General features: G+C 43.2%; 1 protein-coding gene across 4 annotated transcripts in view; it reads right to left on the reverse strand.

Moving 5' to 3' along the window:
• TNIK (TRAF2 and NCK interacting kinase) overlaps positions 1–22,063 on the reverse strand; it is a 478,684-nt gene extending 456,621 nt beyond the window's left edge. For all 4 annotated transcript variants that reach the window (XM_056110725.1, XM_056110723.1, XM_056110724.1 and 1 more), the window contains exon 1: positions 21,979–22,063. In XM_056110725.1, the coding sequence (XP_055966700.1) occupies positions 21,979–22,035 (57 nt within the window). In that variant the 5' untranslated portion in view covers positions 22,036–22,063. The remainder of the gene's footprint in view (positions 1–21,978) is intronic.
• Between the last annotated feature and the right edge of the window lie 780 nt (positions 22,064–22,843).

Genomic DNA, 22,843 nt, shown 5'->3' on the forward strand with positions numbered 1-22,843 from the left:
TAAAGACACATTATTATTCTCAGTATCTCTCCCTAAAAATACCAAAAAAACCCATAATTTGAAAGGATACCTGCATACCTATGTTATTGCCACCCTTAGTACAATTGCCAAGATATGAAAACAACCCAAACTGCCATCTACATATGAATGGCTCAAGAAGGTGCGAGATATGTATGTATGTATGTATACACATACAGTTGAATTCTGTTGCTCTAAGAAAGAAAAAATTCATGCAAACAATAGCGTCATGAATGGAACCAGAGAATATCATACTGAATGAAGAGCGTCAGAATGATCTCTCTCACATGTGGGATCATTAACAATACAGAGGAAGATTAGCAACAAGGTCTACTTATAACAATCCCAAACCTCTTCTCTTCGTCCTCATTTCCAGCCAAGTGTCATGTCACAGTGTGGCTACTGCAGTTCCCAGCAATTTGCTGCTCCTTGACACTTAGCCTTGAGTCCTCCTTAGACTTAGTCCTCCACCGTCAGCTCCACAGCACAGTACTTGTCTCCCACAAAGTTGCAGAATTTCTTTTCTAAAGTGAACCTAGCTGATTTGAGCATCTAGTCTTCTTGCTCTGTTGATGCTCTTGACAAATGTCTCTGAACTTTATCAAAAGTAGCAGAATGTATGGCTGAGTTAAATCTGCAAGAAAAGTTACTCTTCATCAGAGACAACCTGTACATCTCTGGGGTTTACCACTATGGCTGAGACCCAGCACTGCTCCTCATAGCTCTTAATGGTTAATTAATAAGTAAACAAGAGACCCAATTAACTAGGTGTATGACAGAAACTGCAGTTTGTTATACAGTTACCTCATATGCTTCCATTGTGAAGGCCACAGAGGTGCAGAATGGTGGTCCTAGATTGATTATTGAACTAGAATTCCAAATTAAATCCCTTTTTCTTAAGCATGAATCCTGGAGTGATCTCTGAGCAGAGCAGGGAGTGAGCCCTGAGCAAAGCCGGGTCTAAGTCAAAACCCAAAGATATATAATAAATAAATACCACTTATTGAGTATTTAGCAATCTTATCGACCGAACAAAGACAGCAAACTTTAAACTTGCGGCCCCCAATTGAACAGGAAGAAATATACACATTCTTACCCACTACACACACAAATTCAGTTTTATGTGTGTGCTTAATAATAATTTTCTACTTGGTTTCATTTTTTTCCTGCAAAAGCAATTCACTCCACAATTCATTACAATTTGAAAACAAAGGGTTTGAAAAGAGAAAGGGAGAACGGATAAGGTACTGACAGCCAATAAATAAAATCTAAGCACAGGTTAGATCAGAATTTCCCAAAGGTCAATACTGAGGGACAGTGGAAGATTCCAGGGGGGTTGTAGCAGCCTCAAGTACAATTGGGGGAAACTTAGTGATTGTTTTCTTAAGGAATATTAGGGAGCACTGAGTGATTTTTCTGAATAGGAGATATTAGGCAGCAGAATTTAGGAACTTCTAGGTTTGAATGTGTTGCTAAAAGTTCGGTCTTATGCTATGTCATAAGAAATCATTCATTTCATTAATAATCAATTAGGACAGTAATCAAAACACTCGTCTTGCCTTGGTGGATATTGAAGTTTGGAGAAAAGAGTAAGCAAATAAATGTTCCGTTAACAACAGAACTTGAAGACTTCCAGACCAACAATACAGGTAACAGCACAAAAGTGAATAAGAGCATGAAAGAGCAAATTGAAAAGCATTCAATAAGGAATGGTTTCAGGCAGAACTAGTTACTATGGCCTGGCTCCAAAGTCCTTATTTCTCTAGAAAGGGAGATAAGAAATCTGGCCACCTTATCTTGAAGACAGTTATTATGAATAAAAGATAACATGAAGGTAGTAGAAAGAGAAAGACAGGAGCAGAATCCCACCCTCGTAAATCCCCTTGCCAAGATACTGAAGAGACGATCCCCTTGAACTACCAGAGAAACTGAACTGGGTAATTTTCCCTCATGACACACTAAGAAGCAGTATCTCAGGCTTTATTGCTGTATAATTTACATACCATAAAATTCATTTGTTACTACCAGCTAATTACCTCAGAAAAGAACCTGCAGTTGCAAATATACCGTTTTTATCTTCAGTTCCTAGCCAACAACTGATCTATCTTGTCTCTATAGATTTTACTTTTCTGTGTTTTTCATAAAATGGAGTCAAAAAATAATGTTTCATGTATGATTTCTTTCATTTACCATAACATCCCAACAGTAATATGTTATCAGTGCTTCATTCCTTTTATTGTCAAATAATATTCCAGCACACTACATTCACTTACTTATTTTTCTTGACAGATGGCCGTTTCTATTTTGGAATATTATTAATGCTTTTTGTAATATTGTAAATGATTATGAACAACGGAGTTACCATTATTAACATAAAAGTTTTTGTGTGGAGTATAGATGTATTTTCAATTCTCTTGGGTAACTATTCAGAAGTAGAATTGCTGAGTTATATATTAAATTTGTTTAACTTTTTCAAAAGCAGCCAAACCACTTTTCAAAATGGCCGAACCATTTTATACCCCCACCGAAAAGCTGTGAGAGTTCTACTTTATCGACATTCTCTGATGTAAATCCAGATGTGCCGTTTATGCACAAAGCATAGTTTGAAAACGGTTTTCACCAACTGTTCTGAAAATTGTGGAGTCCACAAAGCTTCATCTTTTCTTCATATTCCAAACCGCACTGAAATTTAGAAAAAGAATTATCATAGATGTTTGTCGAAAATATGCTTTGAATCATTTTGTATCATATCTCACAGTCACAGAAAATGTCTCCAAAATATCTGTGAAAGAGGAGTAATCAAGAAACCAAACAAGGCAAAATGCACCTCAAACACTAAACAAGAAATTTTGTTCACTAGTTGTGAACTCTTAAACCAGCAGCATTTACAGAAGGTATCCCCAAAAGTCAGAAACCCAGAAAGAAGGTGGGGGGGACACTTGTTTGCATTTGATGAAATTTGTATTGAAGCCCATGATTAGCTGCAAAAAAAGAATAAAAAAGGATAGAAACAGTCTTAGAATGGGAAAGAAAGAGGAATAATAGGATATCCTGCTTCTTTGAACACCCACATTTCAGCAACAGACACACACAAATTAAAAGGTGGGGTTTGCTTCAAAAACCAGAAGGAAAACAAGCTTTCAATTTCTTCTACTTGCAGGTTACCCATCTAGAAAACAAATCCCAAGCTCTAGAATTTCACTCTCAACTTCTGTAGTGTTCAATGCCCTTCACATTTCACAAACCCTCTCACAGCCCTCTCTCCTCAGAGAGGCTGCCTTCCTGAAAGGGACCCTGTTTGATTCCTGGCCAGGAGAACCTAGGCTAATTACTACCAAAGACACTTCCTGTTGCAATCAGTTAAAAGCGAGTTTGGTTTAGGTACCCAGCTGGTCAGGTTCCAGGAGATTTCCCCTGTTAATTTTCAGTCACTCAAGGAAAACAAAGGAGTAACTAAGATTGGGTTACCATGAAATACTGTTTCTCCTCCCCTGCCCCCTACCAAAATGTGTAGACTTCTGTATTTCACACATTTACATCTGTTCTTCTCCAGAAATAAAAGCTGTTATATCCAAGAAATGATGACTATGATACCAGTGTGAGCTATGTCTTTAAAATACTTAATGAAAGAAGAACAGACATATATTTCAGACCAAAAGGTATGTACGTGCAGAATTCTTCCCAGAGCAGCATCTAGGCAGTAAGCTCCAGGAAAGCTGCTTTGTTTGTTGGCAGAGAAAAAAATAGTGGTCTGTGACAGGTGCTAGAGCTACTAGTCTAAGAATATTGGCTATAAAAACAAATCTCCAGAGATGTAGTCAACTAATTTTTGACAAAGGAGCTGAGTCCATGAAGTAAAGATAGCCTCGTTAACAAGTGGTGTTGGGGAACTTGGATAACCACATGTAAAGAAAAATTAAGCTGGATCCATAGCTCACACCTATTCAACAGTCAACCCAAAGTGGATCAAAACCTTGAAATCAGACAATAATCCATAGAATACACTGAGGAAAACACAGGCAGAATGCTATAAGATTTAGGCCTTAAATTGCCATCAATGATATGATTTCATTGGTAAAGGAAACAAGAAACAGAACAAATGGAATAACATCAAATGAAAAAGCTTTTGCATGGCTAAAAAATCAAGGGCTAAGTAAATGAGAGAAAATATTCACACTCATCACATCGATAAAATCCAAGGTGTATAAAGAACTCACAATATCACAACAACAACAAAAATCCAAAACCCCTACCAAAAATGAGTATCCACTCTCTGAAGACAGACAGATGGCCAATAGACACATGGAAAGGTGCTCATTCATTTATTAGCAGGAAATTCAGATCAAAATGACAATAAGATGAGAATAGAACATATCAAGGAAAAAAATACAAAAAAATTAAAACTGGGAACAATCTGTATTGGTAGGGATGTGGCGAAAAAGGAACTTTCATCTACAGGTGGTGAGAACGTTGCCTGATTCAACCTGCCCTATGGAAAATAATATGGATAATTCTCAGAAAATTAAGAATAGAGTTGTCATATAACCCAACAATTTTATTTCTTAGTATCTACCATCAGAGACTATAAAAACCCAGCTCCCGGAACCGCGCGGCTGCATTCGTGGCCATGCGACATCTTATTATGACATCTTATTATCCCATTCCTACTTTGGACAGACTGGCAGGCTACTGAATGTAACCTGCCCACACGGCAGAGTCTGGCAAACTCCCCGTGGCATACCCAATATGCCAAATACCAGTAACAATGATGGGTCTCATTCTCCTAACTCTGAAAGAGCCTTGAATATGGCACTTTTTTAAAAATCTCAGGGCTAGGACAAAGGAGACGTTATTGGGGTCTGCTCGAGGCAATCGACGAATAACAGGATGGTCGTGATCGTGATCTACCATCAAGGGCAGGGGAGAGCATTCATTCAAAAAGACATAGGCACGCCATTAGTCATTGCTGCACTTAGCACAATAGCTAGGATATGGAATCAACCCAGGCATCTAATGACAGATGAATGAATAACGAAGCAATGGTATTATATAGACAATGAAATACTATGCAGCTGCAAGAAATTATCAAATATGAAATTTTCTGCAACCTGAATGGAAGTGAAAGATATCATGGTAATATGTCAGAAAAAGGACAAATACCAGATGATCACACGTATCTCTGGTATGTAGAATAAGAGAATGAGGAAATGCAAGGTAACAAAGGGGATAGCTAGATTACCTTAGATCCCGAATTACAGAAATGAGAAGAAGGACAAGGAAAGAATAAATGGGGCTGCAAGAAGAGGCAGAATGTAGGTAACAGGGGTAGGGATCAGGAGCCTTGGGCCCATCAAGGGTAGGAGATGTGGTATATTGTATATATAAACTACAGAGCCAGCAATACTAACAGCACTAAGCTCTTGAAGGCCAGCCACACATGCTACGAAAAAGGACAACTCAGACAGAGAAGAGAACACCAAGTAAAGGGTGTTGGGAGGATTCTCCCAGGATGGGAGAAGCATGCTGAAAGTAGACTATAGACCAAGCATGATTGCCACCCAATGCCTCTTTTGCAGACCACAGCACCCAAAAGGAGAGAAAGAACAAAAGGGAACTCCCTGCCATAGAAGCGGGATGGGATGGGGGGATGGGAGGGGTGAGAGGGTTACTGGGATCATTGGTGGTGGAGAATGGGCACTGGTGGAGGGATGGGTACTCGATCATTGTATGACTGAAACCCAAGTACAAAAACCTGTAAGGTCAACAACTGTACCACATGGTGTTTCACTAATAAAAAAAATTAAAAAATAAAATCACTAAGCTCAACAACCAAACTTTAAAACATGCCTGTTAAGAAAGCAGGCAGGGGGATGGGAGAGGAACTGGGAGCCCTGATGGAAGGAAGTTGACACTGGCAGTACGGATTGATGCTGGCACATTGGATGCCAGAAACTCTATTACGAGCAACTTTGTAAATCATAAGACCTTATAAAATTAGTCTTTTTTAAAAAAGAAGAAAACTCAGTTTTGAATGTACTAACCCTTCCAGAAATAGGCAAGACCAAAACCACACACCTTCTGCCCATTGAACTGTGACCCAGAAATTCTGCACTCTAAGAATCTCTTAGGAGTTCAAGAAGAAAACCACTAGCACCCAAACCTCAAAAGGACCCATTAACCATACAAATGTCAGTACACTGTATTTCAACAGCCTGATAAGAATCAGATGGTGGGCTGCATAAGACCATTTTAAATCAGCATGAGTTCAGATAAAGACTAAGTTATCACTGCTACTCCAAATAAAAGTGAACTTGGTTTCATATAAAATATTTTGAATAATATAATCTCACTGCTTCATGAGAGGCATATCTAATAAACAATCAGCATATCTAATAAAATGATCGAACAATTTGCTGATAATTTAGTAATATGAAGACCTCTTCTGAGAAAGTTGAATGGGTCCCTTTGATAGTCAATACTGCAAAAGAAACCAAATCATTTGCAACTAGATGTTTTTGACACTCAATTTAATGAAGACTATTTAATAATCCCTTTTCCCTTGAAGTGCACCTTCCAAAAGGGGTCTTTGCTTTTTTTCCCTTTATTTTTTGTTGCTGTTAATGGACCACACAATAGTCTTAAGCCAATAAGATAAGCACTCTTCTGGGGACTCATATTCCCAGGTTCCCAAAAGAGTACTTTGAATTAGCTTTTACATAAGCATCTTCCCCAATATCAAATATGAAATAAAATTTGATATATGCTCATGATCATCTTATATACCAAATTGTCTTTTCAGTATAATCATCACAAATCTTACTCAAATATACAGACTGCAATATTGCAAGGTGTTTACCAAAGAAGTCTAGAATAAATAAAACGTGGAACATTTCTGAGATTAGTTAAGAGCTATCAATAGTTTGTTACAAAGAAATTTTGTGAATTTCTCATGAGAAAATTTTTAACCTGCTGTCTAGATTTCAAACATCCAGTTCATTTTTGAAGTCTTAAAAAATTAACGAGCCAAAATTTCGGTCTTCAAACAAAAGTAGGGCTGAATAAACTGTGACTCTGAATTCATTCTTTTTTTCCAGCTTCAAGGAAAATACCAGTATCTCCTGGGACTTTATACTTAATCCTTGCAGGTCCATTGAGAAAACTGGAGAGTTAACACAAGTAAGATACATCTTCTTGATCACAGTCGTAGGGTTTTTCTGCACTCTGAAAAACTTGCTTTAGAAATGGCAATGCAAAGAATGGTTCAGGGTTATCATTTGAAAGTTACAGACTTTCCCACGTCATGTTTTCTTCCGTCTTATAAGTAATCCAAGTGCATTTATCATAGTAAATTGAAATAAAAACTGGAGTGATAGCACAGCGGTAGGGCGTTTGCCTTGCGCGCAGCCAGCTCGGCCGAGCCAGGTTCGATTCCTTTTCCCCTCTCGGAGAACCTGGCAAGCTAACGAGAGTATTCAATATGCCAAACACCGTAACAAGAAGTCTCACAATGGAGACGTTACTGGGCCCGCTCGAGCAAATCGATGAACAACGGGAGGACAGTGTTTTTTATTAAAAATATGTAACTTCCAGAATCTGAGTCCAAACACCTTATTAAAAAGTTATTTTAACTCATATAAACCAGAATTTTCTTTGCTGTTTCAGCTTCAGGTATAGTTATGTTCTATGGTTTTTCCAAGCAACTTTCTTTTAAAGAAATCATTTTTATGATCATTTATCTAACATATGCTTCTTTAGGTACTAAGATCTGTGGAGACAGAATTCATACACTTTTAAACATCTGCAGAATATAGCACAAAGTTAGGCACACAGCAGATGCTCAACAGATCCTTGTTAAATGGATAAATGAACCAAGCTGAAACAAATAGAAAGAAAAATACTGTCATCTCAGCGCTTAGATAAGTGATTCTGAAATTCTAAAGTGCACCAGCAGCCCCAGTAAATGGCTCAAAGGGCGAGGAGAGTGCATGCTAGATTACCCAGGAGGCTGAGGTGTGGTCTCTGGCATCCCACGGTCTCTCCAGCACCACTGGGTGTGGCTTCCAAACACCTTTAGTTGTAGAAACAAAAAAAATCTTTTCTTGCTGCTTTATACTTACATCAGGATTGCCTAGAAGACTACATGTGTGTGCTCTTGTGCCTGTGCTTTGTTTAATTTGGGGCTATGCCCAGTGTTCCTCTGGTCTCAGGGCTCAGGGATCTCTGCTGGTAGTGCTCAGGGGACAACATGCAGTGCCAGGGACCGAAACCCTTTGTTGGTTGTGTGCAAGGCAAGTACCTAAACCTCTGTACCATATCTCCAGCTCCTGTACAGAAGGATTCATAGAACAGGAGCCTCTGGCCCTCTTATAATTTCTGATCCAGTGGATCAGAGAGGCAGGATTATGAGATGATCATGATCATGGAGCTGCTGATATTCCCTTGAGAATCACTGGGTTGGCAGTTAACCTGGCAACCAGCTTTTAGAAAATCACAACATAGAGGGTAACATACACTGAGAATTTACCAGCTACAGAGTCCTGTTACTGACTGGGTAAGTCAAAAGGTCTTTGTTACAAACACTATCAAAATTACCAACACAAGACATATGTGTGAGGGGACAATACACAGACACATGTCCAAAACAGCAAGAAGTCATTAGTGTAGTGAAACTAAAGACATTTCATTTCTCCAGTGTATTTCTTTATGGTGTGTCCTACTGTGCAATTTAATCTATTTTTCTCAGAAAGAAATTACTAAACCACAATGCATAACCATTCCTCCTTGAACAACCCCACTTCACTTCACTTGCTAATGGGAGTTTCAGCTGAGGGCAGGGCATGAAATATAGTAAGGAGCTCATTTTAAAGCTTATTTACGTTGATTATCTTTGAGTGTCTATAAAGAAGAGAGTGTTGATCAACATTCAGTCCTAAATGATCAGCTATCAAGCAGAGGCATTGATACACTGCATCTATAACTGAATCTCAACACGAAGGGGAACAAAAGAATGTGTGCGCACACACACACACACACACACACACACACACCTAAAAGAATTCCAAATTCTAGCTTTCCTGTCATTGCACAGGTTTCATTTCAAAGCAGAGCTAGTAATAACTTTTCACTGCATACTTTTCTCATGACCGTGCTCTGGTTTTAAGTGAATTCATATCTAGATTATAATCAGAAAGGGCATTTAATTAGATAATGTTTGCAAGTATTTTGAAGATATAAAGTGCTCTGTAAATGCTATTATTATTTAATACAGCTTGCAATTATGGTGTACAATCTATTCCACCCACCAAACTGCTATAATATGATTACAGACAGCTTTTAAAAATAGAAGAAGAAATGGTGAAATCATGTCCATATGAATATCTGAATTACCCCACACATAAGTCATTTGTAGGAATTCAAAATAGATAGTTGGATTATAAAATCTAGTAAATCAAAGCAATCATCCTCTACAGAACTGACAACTACAATGTTGTGCTTAATTTAAGTTTCTTACTTATAAACTAGGTGAAAAGTAGGGAGTGATCTGAAAAAAAGCTTTTATCTCTTTGGGTTGCCAGTTCCAACTACCATTGTTTCCAATGTACTCTTAATATATCTATAGTCATCTGAAAAAAAGTATTAAAAATTTTGCTGTAACAGTTATCTGACATAAAAGCTTGCAAATGGAGCTCTGATCATGTTGCTGGTTCACTTTGTTCTTTTCCATGATAACCATAAATAAAGTACTTTCCAACTGTTAAAAAATGGAAACTTCTGAATCTAATTTCATGTCTTCCAAGCACATTGTTGAACGATTTTTCTAAAATGAATGATAAAATAAGTATCTCATACAAAATGCACACAAAAACCATGCTATTCCCAAAAGAGATTTATGTCTTAGGTGTTTAGGCAAAAACATGTACAATTAATAAAACCATAGCTGGGTATCACATAAAAGGTAAGGTAAAGGTAAAGGCCCTCCCGTTGATCATCGATTTGCTCAAGCGGGCCCAGTAACGTCTCCATTCGAGACTTTGTTGTTACTGTGTTTGGCATATCGAATACTCTCGGTAGCTTGCCAGGCTCTCCGAGAGGGGCATAGGAATCGAACTCAGGTCGGCCATGTTGGCCGCTTGTAAGGCGAACGCCCTACCGCTGTGCTATCGCTCCAGCCCAGCAGGGTATCACATATTTAAAAAGAAATCCCACGAGCAAGAGATATCCACAAATAACACTAAAACACCATCATGTTCATCAGAGATTCTGTGCCTCAAACTTAAAGGATCTGCAAAATCCATAAACTTTCCAAAATAAAATATCGAATAACCCCAATGCTTAGGTAATGTCTATAAATCAGCTTATAACCATGAGTCACTTTGGAGAGAGGCTTTGGGACAAGTCAGCCATGAGCTTGGTCACTTAAAAGCTCTACGATTTTTGACAATTTAGTTGCTTTTTTAAGAATCACATGTTCACCTACAAATGATACTTACTCATCTCACAGGAACAAATAGGGAATTTGACAAATTTCTAGAAACCTAGAGATCACTGATTCATGTTCATTACAACTTACAAGTTACTCTAAGGAAAAAGCATATACAAAGACTCTGAGGAGCTACTTGCAAACTGAAAAGTCAGAAATAATTTAAAATTTCATAAATAGGAATCCGTTAAATGTACTGTGGTCCACAACCCAAACATAAATTAATGGTGTGATACAGTCCCCATAAAATGCCAAAAACATTAAAATTATAAGTAGATATCTGACTCAGTCATTAAAATATATGCTTAGAAATTTGAACACTAAAATTATGAAGAAATTTTAAAACTACACACTAACTTTGTAGGCATGATTAATAATATTGTAGTTATACATTTTAAGAGTATCTTTCAGAGGTCTGGAAAGATCGCTCAGTGGGCTTAATCCATGCTTTGCATACAGGAGGCTTGTTTATGATTCCCCAATTTTCCTGGTCTTCAAACATTGCTAGGAGCAACCCCCAAACACTGACAGTAGCCTCCAGTACTGTTGAATTTGGTCTAAAAAACTGAATTTATATTAGGAATATGTATCAAACTATTTAGAAAAAGATCAGATGCTTCATTATAATATAGGAGTGAAAGTATTATGAGGATATAGGTGAAAGCAAGATTGGTCACGTGTAGGTAATTAATATGGTAGGGGTTCATTTTACTCATTACTCACTCATTTTACTCTTTCGTCTACATTTTTTTTAAATAATGTAGGAGTACTTCTATTGGATTAAGCTGACTGAACTGGGCATGAGCTCCACATTACTTTTTTTTTTAAATTGTATCCTCATGAGATAGACTTATAAAGCTTTTATGTTTGAGACTCAGCCATACAATGATGGAACACCCATTCCTCCACCAGTGCACATTTTCCACCACCCACATCCCAGTCCTCATCCTGACTTTATGGCAGATAATTTCCCCAGTACTGTCTCTCTCATTGGGCATTATATTTTGCTCAAAATTTCCCACCACCGTTCAAACCTACCTGCCAGGGGCAGACGCTAGATAATTTATTTTCCATTGCTCATTTTGAATATTATGAGAGCTCACATGGCCACGAATGCAAATGTAAATTTCTAGATTGTAAATGTTTGGGTTCCAGAGACATCTCTGTATGACACGAATCCATTTTGGATTCAGTTGGGAGTCTCTGGGCCAGGGCTGTTGGTGAGCCAAGATGGCACCCGGGGGCAAATTGTGGGCATGACAGTGAGTCTGCTGGGCAGGCGGCGACCCGGGGAGGGACAGCCTGGGTCCTCGGCCACCATGCAGTCTACAGATTCAGTCCTGGAATCCGCATGCCAGGACCTTGCTTGTAGAAGCTCTTGGTCACTAGGATTCCGTCTGGAGTAGGCGGGGAGACTGCAGCTGCTCCATCTGGGGTACTCCAGTGAAATAGGCCTGGTATCAGGTCCGGAGAGATCTCTGGTGCTGTGATGTCTTCTGGGACTCACTGCTGTGTCTCTGGGCCAGGACTATTGGTATGCTAAGATGGTACCGAGAGGCAAATTGTGGGTGTGACAGCCAGTCTGCTGGGCGGGCGGAGACCCGGGGAGGAACAGGCCAGGTCCTCTGCCATGATGCGGCCTGGAAAGTTAGTCCTGGAACCCGCATACGTGGGCCTTGCTAGTGGAAGCTCTTGGTCAGTAGGATTCCATCTGGAGTAGGTGGAGAGAGCACACTTGCTCCATGTGGGGTGCCCTGGTGAAATTAGCTCAGTATGAGTCCCAGAGAGATCTCTGGCACTGTGGCGTCTTCCAGCATTTACTGCTGTGTCTCTAGGTCAGGGCTGTTGGTGCGCTAAGACCCACATTACAAAGTTTTCATTAGATTATATCTTGGTAAGGTCCATCCTGAGATGGTGGAATCAGGCTGGGGGTATGGGGGCAATTTTGGATTGTGGAAGCAAGTGGCTGCCGGGGACTCTGCTTGGGCGGGCACAGGCCAACCCGCCCCCTCCAATTTACTCCAGACTGTTCAGCCATATATGGATCTGAGCTTAAGTGTGGCTGTTGATCTCTTTCGAGATTTATTTAGGGGTCTCTTCTGAAGCAAGGCCGGCAGTGGTTTATGGGGGTGACTGCCAGTGCTTCAATGTATATTGGGTAGTGGGGGGAGGTAGCCCACCCCAACACCGTGAAAGCCTGGAGATGTCAATCACAAAACCCGCATACCAGAGTTTTCAGCAGATTTTATCTTGGTGAGGTTGCTCCTGAGGCAGTGGAGTCAGGCTGGGGATATGGTGGTGATTCTGGATTGTGGAAGCAAGTGGCCGCTGGGGGCTCTGCTTGGGCGGCCCACCAGGCCAACCCGCTCCCCTCCGATTTACCCCACTATGTTCAGCCATCCGAGGGTCCAAGATTAACTGTGGCTTTTTATCTCTTTCGAGATTTATCTACGAGTCTCTGAAATAAGGCCAATAAATGAGCTTATATAGCTCAGCTGGAGATGGTTTGTGGGTGTGGCTCCCACATACCTAACTTTTAGCCATTTAATTTCTTGGTAAACTTGGCCCCTAGTTGTTGGGGTCTGGCTATAGACACAGTGGCAATTTCAGAGTATCAGGAAGCCTAAAGACATCATCAGGCTGCCGGTGCACTCACCCCGCAGGTACAACTTCTATCTACATTTTTAATAGCCACTTTGTTGAGGTTTTATTTACATTTCATAAAAATCACTCTCTTGAAGTACTTGAGTAAGGGCAGTGTCCTAAATGTTGAGAAATCATCGCCACTAACTTTAGGGTGTTAGCAACCATTCATACCTTGTTTCTCAGCTCCTGCAACCACAATCTCCATGGGTTCAACTACTCTGAATAATGCATGTTAGTGGAATCATATAACATGTGACCTTTGGTGTCCGGCTGGTTTCATTTAGCACAATGTTCATTTGTGTTGTAGTGTGTATTAGCACTTTCTTTCATAGTCAAAAAATATTAGCACAGCGGTAGGGCGTTCGCCTTACAAGCGGCCAACATGGCCGACCCGAGTTCGATTCCTCCGCCCCTCTCGGAGAGCCCGGCAAGCTACCGAGAGTATTCGATATGCCAGACACAGTAACAACAAAGTCTCCAATGGAGACGTTACTGGGCCCGCTCGAGCAAATCGACGATCAACGGGAGGGCCTTTACCTTTACCTTTACCTTAAACTATATTTTATATACTCATAATTTAAGGATTATACCGATTGCTCCTGATTTCTGGCTACTATGAATAATAAAAGCATAAACACCTGACCACTGGGGAGTGTGTACATATACATACACATGCATACATATATGTTTTCAGTTCTCTAGAAGTAGAATTTCTGGGTAACACAGTAACTCTGTATCTAACATTTGAGGAACTTCCAACCTCTTTTACAATGTGCCTATACCATTTTACATTCCAACCAGCAATTATAAGCATCACAATATTCAAAATATTTTAGATTGACCTTACAATTCCCCATAATACAAAATTTTTTTAATTATGCCACAAACATACATCAGTAGCATGCAAAAAGGTTAATTACTAAGTTTAAAATAGTTTAGTGCAGACTAAAAGTCACGATGCCATAGATCAAAATATCAGAATTTCTATGTGGCAATCACTGGTAGTTAATAATTTGTATGAGGGGCTGGAGGGATAGTACAGAGGGTAAGATGCTTGTCTTGCACTGGATGACCTGGGTTCAGTTCCCAGCACTCTATATGTCCCCTTGCTGCTACAGCGAGCCAGGAGTGATCCTTGAATGCAGAACCAGAAATAAGCCCTGAATACAACATGGCATACGCCTGCCCCCAGAAAAAGATTTCAGATGATTTGGATTTTTTTTTTTTTTGCTTTTTCCCAATTTGTTTGCAACGATTGAGTGTGGCTTTAATAATGAGGATAAGAAAAATCGAATAAACATTTAACAATTCACTAGTCTCTGCTCCCATTCAAGGTCAGTGTTTTGTGGGCCCAGAGCCTAAGAGGCCACCCTGCTGGGGAGTCCTAAGATCAAACAGTGCTTCCCTGAAGCTTACAGTTAAGTAATTGATACAAAGAGAATAAGTTCTGAATGTCCTAAGAGAAGAGTGAAATCACTTCTGAGTGAAAGGGACACTTCTCTTAGGGAGAACTGGAGCCAATTTTGTGGGAAACGTAGCTTTCTAGGGCTTAGTCCAGGCAGTGGGTCCAGAAAAGGAGAATGAGGTAGGCTGCCCTCTGAAGGAACATGTACAGGAAGAAGGAAATTTGTCCCTGCTTGCTTCAGGAATTTAGCAGAGGTCCTCAAGGCTCAGTGCACAGCGAGAGGCCCAGTAGAATGAAAGCCAAGACTTGGCCTGAAGACTTTAGTCTTTATCTGTGGACTACGAGGAATCAGGGAAGGTCCTGAAGAAGAAGTTAAACCCAAAGTTAAACTGGGCTTTCAGAAAACTATCACTAGTGCCATATAAAAGAGATTGGGTTGGAGAAATAGTACAGCAGGGAGGGCGTTTTCCTTGCACGTGGGCGACCTGGGTTCAATCCCCGGCATCCCATATGGTCCCCCAAGCACTGCTACGAGTAATCCCTGAGTGCAGAACAAGGAGCATTTCTGGATATGACCCAAAAAGCAAAAGAGAGAGAAAGAGAGAGAGAGAGAGAGAGAGAGAGAGAGAGAGAGACTAGCTAGGAGAAGGGGGCTTTGTCCCGGGGGCTACTAAGGAAAGAAAAATCCTAGCAATTGCAAGACGAAAGAGAGATGAAACATCCTGAAATAGCAAACGAGGGTTTCTAAGTAAGGAATAAAATATGAAGTGTTTTGAGACCTTCCGCACATAACCTGCAGACAACAAGAGAGATAGGCTGGGCATATAAAAAGTGGATGGAGAATAAATTTTCCCTAGGGAAAAATAAGCTCCAACCAGAATGGAAGAAATTATGAGCAGAATTCATGCAACGTTTTCTATTTAAGTCCTCCCTCTCTTTCTCCACTAGAAATCTTATATTTATATATGCAGAAAAACATTTCATTCAAAAAATATCAGCCAGATTTTCTTGGAATTCAGTTCAGGCCTTGTTCTCAGAGAGTTCCTTCCTCCATAGAAAAGGAAGGCCCAATTTGACATGAAAGCATCTTTCAAGGCACAAGTTTACCCAAATTATACCAGAAAAACAGATGCAGAGATTGGCTGTGCTCAGCTGTGTCTGGCAGCGCTGGCTCCATCAGAGCAACATAAGGCCGAGTGGACTTCAAAACCACCACAACGAGGTGTTGAAGCTACAAGGATACAGAAGAGCGAGTTCCGTGCAGAGACTCTGAAAGAGGAAAGGACCAACCAGCCAGCCTCTAATCTAGATTTCAAAGAGCATTCCAGATAAGGGGATGGGAGCCCAAGATGGATCGTGATACTTCCTTTGAAAGACAAGTGCTGGTATTCTTTCAACAAAATGATTTCATGATCTCTGACGTAGATAATTATGCCAATACCAAATCATGACTTATATTGGCTCTGTACAAAGAGCATGGCGATAATGAATACTGAAAATGATTATGTGTATTTCTCTGATGTTCAGATAACTATCACTACACCTTACTTTTACAATGTCATCAGCAAGAAAACATTTATTTACTATCTCTGAAAAAACAACAAGTGTATCTAATTTAAAAACTACAATGCTACTATAATTTTAAGATACTGTTATCTGCAGCTGGAGAACTGGTACAGCGGGTTAGGTGTTTGCCTTCTATGACCTGGGTTTGATTCCTAGCACCACACATAGGCCCATGAATACTGCAGGGAGTGAATCCTTTACTCTGAGGCAGGAGTATTTCCTAAGCATAGTCAGGTGTAGCCCCCAAACCAAAATATAATAATAATAATTTTGAAAAGATACTGCTATCTTATCAATATCTGCAATTGACAGAACTCTTGTTGAAGACCCAGTTTAATTAAGTGTTCTGTAGAAATGAATTAAAAATGTTTCAGGGTTTTTTTTTTTTTTGGCAATTTATTTATTTATTTATTTATTTAAGTTTTTTTTTTTAATTTTATTTTTTATTTTATTTTTTTTTAATTTGTTTTTTTTTTAATTTATCATTTTTTTTATTAGTGAAACACCATGAAGTATACTTATAGACTCACAAATTTTTGTGCATTTATTTAAGTTTTTATTAGTGAAACACCATGAGGTACAGTTGTAGACTTACAAACTTTCGTGCTTGGGTTTCAATTATACAATGATCGAGTGTTTCAGATTTTTTTAAGCGCCTTGAGTTCTCTGACAAAAGACCTTCAATGCTAAACATATAGTCTATCATTATAGGTATCCAACTCCTCCCCATTTCCCCACACATGTGAATTTGAAATGGCACAGATATAATAAACGTGTATACATTTGAAAGTTTAATCCTTGAGAGAAAGAGTGTGTGTGTGTGTGTGTGTGAGAGAGAGAGAGAGAGAGAGAGAGAGAGAGAGAGAGAGAAATCCAAAAAAAGGAAAGAATTTTGGTGAACAATGAAGATCCATGACACTGGTTTAGACATAGGTAACCTTTAAATATACATCTTGAGTGAGCCACCTTTGTGTAATAAATATTGAGATAGATGCCAAGTTCAACCCAGGTCTTTAGAGAAACATAGATGATCACACTGGCATCTTAAAAGGAAAGGTACCAGAGAAAGAAGGCAAGGCCTTTTTATCTTTCTCCTAGCATTATTTTCTATTAGACACAGTCATTGGCATCAAACATTAATAAATTCAAGTTTCCCATAGAATTCCTTTTAATCTTGGAAGAATATATTAGCATAGTATTTTACAACTTTCAAAGCATTACCAGTCATGTTTGATTTAATTTTTGAAACCGGCATATATACAGAAGACAATCTGTTGAGATCACCCCCATTTTGAGTAAATTATGGCTAAATGACTTACAGATCTAGTAAGACATGGGCAGAGAACCCACTGATTAGACCCTTACAACCAGTCACTTATATTTGTCTGCTTTTATTTATTTATTTATCTATTTATTTAAATCACTGGGACTACAGACTCAAAGATAAACAGCATGTGGCCTCTGGCCTCAAGGAGCTCACAGATTCAGCAAGAAGGGACAATGAAAGTCCACACCACAAAAAGTGTAGCAGGAGGGCTGTCTTCCAAAAGAGGCCATTTCTTAATCTGGGCAGCAAAAACTAGGCCTAGAAGGGAGTGAGGGGTAGAGAGAAGGACAAGCAGAGGTCATCTTAGTTGCTCAGATAGTAAAGTGAGTGTGAGTCCTGGCAGAAACAGAGTCATGAAGTCAGCAGTAGCCGCCTTGGCATGACCCTGTGGACCAAGCTAAGGACAGCCAAGGTGCACGGATTTAGATATATGCTAATCACCAAAAAGCTTTCTGGAGCTGATATCACCTCATATATAACAAAGCGCGCTGATGATAAAATTAATGTCATTTCATATGGTCAAATCGGGAAGGAAAAATGATTCAAGGCCTGGGTCTGAGTGAGTAGATTGTTTTCTGCAGCCTGTGTATGTGTGTACACTTTTCACACACCCACATGGATCGTTTATAGTCATAATACTATACACATATCACTTCCATATGGATTATACAAAACCCACACTTGAAGCTCTGTGACCCTCACATGCAATAAGGCTTGGAAGAATCTGTATGCCTAGCTTGGTCCCTTAGGACATGTTCAAGTGCAGATGGGTTACAGAGAGAGGTGACACCCCCACATAACAATCATCTGTCCCTCAGTCAGTCATTTCTCTACAAAAAGGAATTGACAGTGGTTGGACAAGATGACCTCCGAAGATACTGACAAATCCCATGGTTTCACATAGTAGGAGCTTCCACACTTACATTCCATGGCCCTAGTGAAATTATTTCTCTGCCATTTTTTTTATGTTCAGAGTAGAAAATTTATTACTGATTTCTGATTCAGACATCATGTGACTTAGCTAAAAGAGTATAGGGTCAGGAAACTGAGATCCTCTCCCAAACTGTTCTTTTCCTCCTCAGTCTCTCTTCCCATCTCTTCCTCTTCCCCCCTATTCTCTGTCTCTGTCTCTCTCTGTCTCTGTCTCTCTCTCTCTCTCTCTCTCTCTCTCTCTCTCTCACACACACACACACACACACAGACACACATACACACACATGCTGTGTGACCTTGAGTAATACATTTCAGCTCTCAGGGCTTCGACTTGCCAGGTATTAAATGAAAGGAGTGGAAAAGTGTTCTGCAATTTCCTCCAAGCTCTAAATCTATGAAATCATTCCCCTCCCCCAAGACTTAGTTGCTATTCAAAGCTCTGAAAAATCTGGACCAATACAAGTAGATTCAGATCTTTTGTAACCAAAGAAGATCTGGGTTTTAGTTCACTTCGGTAAACCTACAAATCTTGCATAATTTAAACGACTGTCACTGGTTGCTCTGGTTTAAATTATGCATTGTTGCTATCTGGGGAAAATTTAGACAGGGTCCAGTTTGGGATCACTGGCTGAGAACAATAAGCCCCCAAAGTGAGAAGAATAAAGGCTTCTCCAGACAGGATCGCCTTTTAATGCACTGAGCACAGGGTCGACAAAAAGAGCATTGATTGTGTACATTAAAGAGCCACCGAAACAGCAAGGGATTGGTAAAACTGCAGCAAATTCTCCTAGAAGCCACTGACCTTGGCTGCATTTCAGGGGTCAGGCATTCCCCAGGAGGCTCTCAGCAGGCAGGTTTTCCGAAAGGCTTGGGACAGATGAGACCTCTCATCAGTAAGGTCCTTCCTCTCCCAATTTGGGGACACCGAGACCGAGACCGAGACCGAGATGATCTGCCATGGGATTTGTGAAGTAACCTCGAAGGCCTTGTATCTCACACATCAGCAGCCAACAGACAAGTGGCAGACCCCACGGAGAGGGGGGATGCCATTATATCCGAATCTACCTTTAAGACCTGAGAGCAGCAATAACCTAGCCCTTGTTTTCCGGGCCTACCTTGTGGCCCTTACACACTACATTACACACCTCCCGAAGGCCAAAATACAAAGTCCAGCCCATGAAAAGCCATTTCTCTGGATAGTACCGAGATACCTTTGCAAAATTACTGATCTCTAGAGCACAGATCTCCCACATGTGAATCATACCCAAGGCATTCACCTTAACCTTTACACTTTCAAACCTGCAGACTCTGCTCTAGGTCTCTGAGAGAATTTTCCCCAAGGTGGAAAAAAAAAAGAAAAAAACCCAAGAGACACCGCTGACCAAGCCCAACTTCAGCCGGCATCAGCAGAGTAGAGCTACCAGGGGAGATTGGGACTCAGGGAAATCATCAGTCCATTGTTCAGGATCCTTACCCCGCCCCGTTGGCACTTCCCGCCACCCTGAAGTCGAGGCCATCTATCCACCTGATTAACCCTCCGGCAGCAACTCCCAGCGTTGAAAGTAGGACAAATGCACACAGTCTGTGAAGCAGGAAGCCACCGACTTGACCCGAGCACTCCCCCTCACCCCAGTCACCCACCCTCACCCCCCAGCTGCCCCCAGTGGGGCATTTCCGCACTGGGAAGAGACCTTTTGCTGGACTGATGTATGAATGAGCTTTTGCTGCCCAAGGAGCAGAAGAGCCTTTTGCATCTCTCTTTCTCAGCTAGCTCCCTGCCGGCCTCCTCCTCGCCTCGCAGAAACCTCACCTCTCAGATGGAGGGTCGAGAATCGGGGGAAAGGTCGTTGCAAGAGGAAGGCAGAGAGAGTGGATCGAGACAGGGAGAGAAAAAAGTACCACTTGGACCACAAGGGTGGCTCATTAAAAGCAGCTCGGGGAGGCAACGTCCGCAGAAGCACGGAAGGGAAACAGTAGCGAGATTGACCCTCAGCCTAACAATGTATCCGTTTCTCGGGAGGGCGTGTGAACTTCTAAGCTTTGCCATCCTGCGTGTCTCGAGTCTCCGTGGGCAGCGCCACGGGCAACTGGGGGTCCCTGACTCTCCAAGCCGCAAGTCCGCATAGTTGCTAGTCTTTTTTTTTATTCCTTCCCTTTGGGGAGGATGAGGTTCCGAGGTTGAAGCCTTTAGAAAACTGGGAGGTGTAGGGGGGCGGGGGCTGGCGATCCTTCTCCTACCGGGGTTGCCGCCCCCACACCCAAGCCCTCACTCATCCCCTTCCCGGCAGACCCCATCTCCTGAAATTGGCAAGAAAAGCTCTGCCCTCTTCCCCCAAGGAGTGTGAGTGTATGAGTGTGTGTGGGTGGGGGGGGGGGGGCGCGCGCTCCGGGGGTGGGGGCGGGGAGGCGTCGAGGCCGCACTGGGATTCCTGCTCTTCGGATCCGCAAAACAACAGCAAAATGGATCCTATATTAGTGATAGCTCAGTCAATACAATGAGACGACGGCGTCTGGGGCGATGCACGTGAAGGTAAACGCAAATCATGGGGGGGGGGGGGGGAGTGCTCTACAAAGGACCGGCCACAAACACAGGGGACACACACACACACACACGCACACACACGCACACGCACACACACACACACGCACACACACGCTCAATCCGGGGAGTTCCTCTCCGGCCAGGGAGGAACGGAACGCCTCCCTCCACCTGCTCAAGTTCAGCCAGAAACCCGAAATGTCACGGCCGCCAAGGCAGAACGCACTGGCGGGGGCCGAGTGCGACCCATAAATAAAGGTGAGTGGCAGGCTGGCATTTCAGGGAGCGTCGGGAGCGTGTCGGGGCGCTCGAGGCAGGGAAGGGGAGAGGGGGAGGGGAGGCCGTTGCCATCTGCAAGAGCAGCAAGAGCAGCAAGCAGGGCGAGGGGCGAGAGCGGGGCCCCTCGGAGCGGCAGGTCCGCGCCGCTGGAGGGGCCGCCGGGCTCACAATGTCATCTTGCAGGTAGCTGGAACCGTTGGGGTGGGGGGAGCCCGAGCATCTTTTCAACCGGGTGGTTCTTTCATTATCTGAGTATTTTTTTTATGTCTCTATCTATTTATTTTTGCAGAAAGGACAGTTGGGTCTCGCGCCTTGGCAGGAGACAACTGCCCAGGGTTTGTGTACACACAGAGACACGCGCGCGCGCGCTCCCGCGCACACACACACACAGACACACACACACGCGCGCACACACACAGCTCTTTCATTTTAATGCTCTTACATCGGGCTAAGATGAAACAGGCAGAAGCCCCACGCGCTCCCGTGGGAACCTGGGCGAGCAGCAAAGGAGGGCACGGACCGCGCAGTCCTGCCGGGGGGTGGGTGGGTGGGTGTTGGGGGGGGGCTTAACCAAGGGTCCCCCCGCCGGCAAGCCCCGAATCAAAGAAATCCAGGTCCTTGGCATCGCCGGATCGATCCCGCCTCTGCTCCCCAGCCCCCCAGCCTGAGCCCACACGCCGATTCCATCCACCTCCCCCACCCCATCCCACCCCACCCCCCACCCGGGACCCAAACCAGTTGGGGAAGGGGTGGGAGGGGGGATGAGAAAACAGGTCCGTGCTCACCCGCAGAGCCGAGAGGTCGATTTCATCCAGGCTGCGAGCCGGGGAGTCGCTCGCCATGTCGCCTCCTGGGCCGAAGACGGGGACCACAACCGCGCCGGCGGCTGCTCCCCCCCGGGAAATTCCACCTGGCTCTAGGTCGCCGGCGTCCTCATGCGGGTGCGCGGGGCCCGAGGCCCGGGCTCAGCGTCGCCCGCCCACCCGGGCCGCGCGGCGTCGGGTCCCGGGGCTCGGGCGATGGGGTCCGCGGGGTCCCCCCGAGCCGAGCGCGGCGTGCGCGGGTCTCTCGGCTCCCCGGCCGCGGCGCGTGTGGGCTGCGCGCCCCGCTTCGCCTAAGGGCGCAGGGGCTGCGTGGGTGGCTGGAAATGGGACATGCTTCGGCGCGGGTGCGTGGATGGCGGCTGCCTCGGCGGTTATAATGAGACACATCAACTCCTCCACTCCGCCGGGGGTGGGGGTGGAGGAGCACCCCGAACTGTCGATCAGCGCTTCCTGGGAGGAGTAACGGCGGGGGGCGGGGGGCCGGCGCGGAGGAGGCGTGGTCTGGGCCGGGGAGGGGCCGCGCGCGGCCCGACCCGCCGCCTCTGCACCAGCGTGCCAGGTGGGGGGGTCCCCCGCGCCCCCCAGTCCCCAGCTTCCTGCCCACGGACGCGCCCCGGAGCCGAAGCGCCTGGTCTTGCAACCCGGGCCGTGCCCATCGCTTTATCTTAGGCGTCCGGGGCTGCCGTGCAAACGGCTCTGGGGGGTCTCCTCCCGGGGGTTCTCGACAGGAGAAAAAAAAGAAAAATCAGATGCAGAGAAGGCGGCGGTGGGAAGTGGGAGCGAGCGGCGTCCTCCCGCCCCCTCGGATGCGGGAGGCCCGAGCAGC

The sequence above is a fragment of the Sorex fumeus genome, unplaced genomic scaffold, assembly GCF_029834395.1.
Source record: "Sorex fumeus unplaced genomic scaffold, SorFum_2.1 ptg000010l, whole genome shotgun sequence".
NCBI classification, from domain to species: Eukaryota; Metazoa; Chordata; class Mammalia; order Eulipotyphla; family Soricidae; genus Sorex; species Sorex fumeus.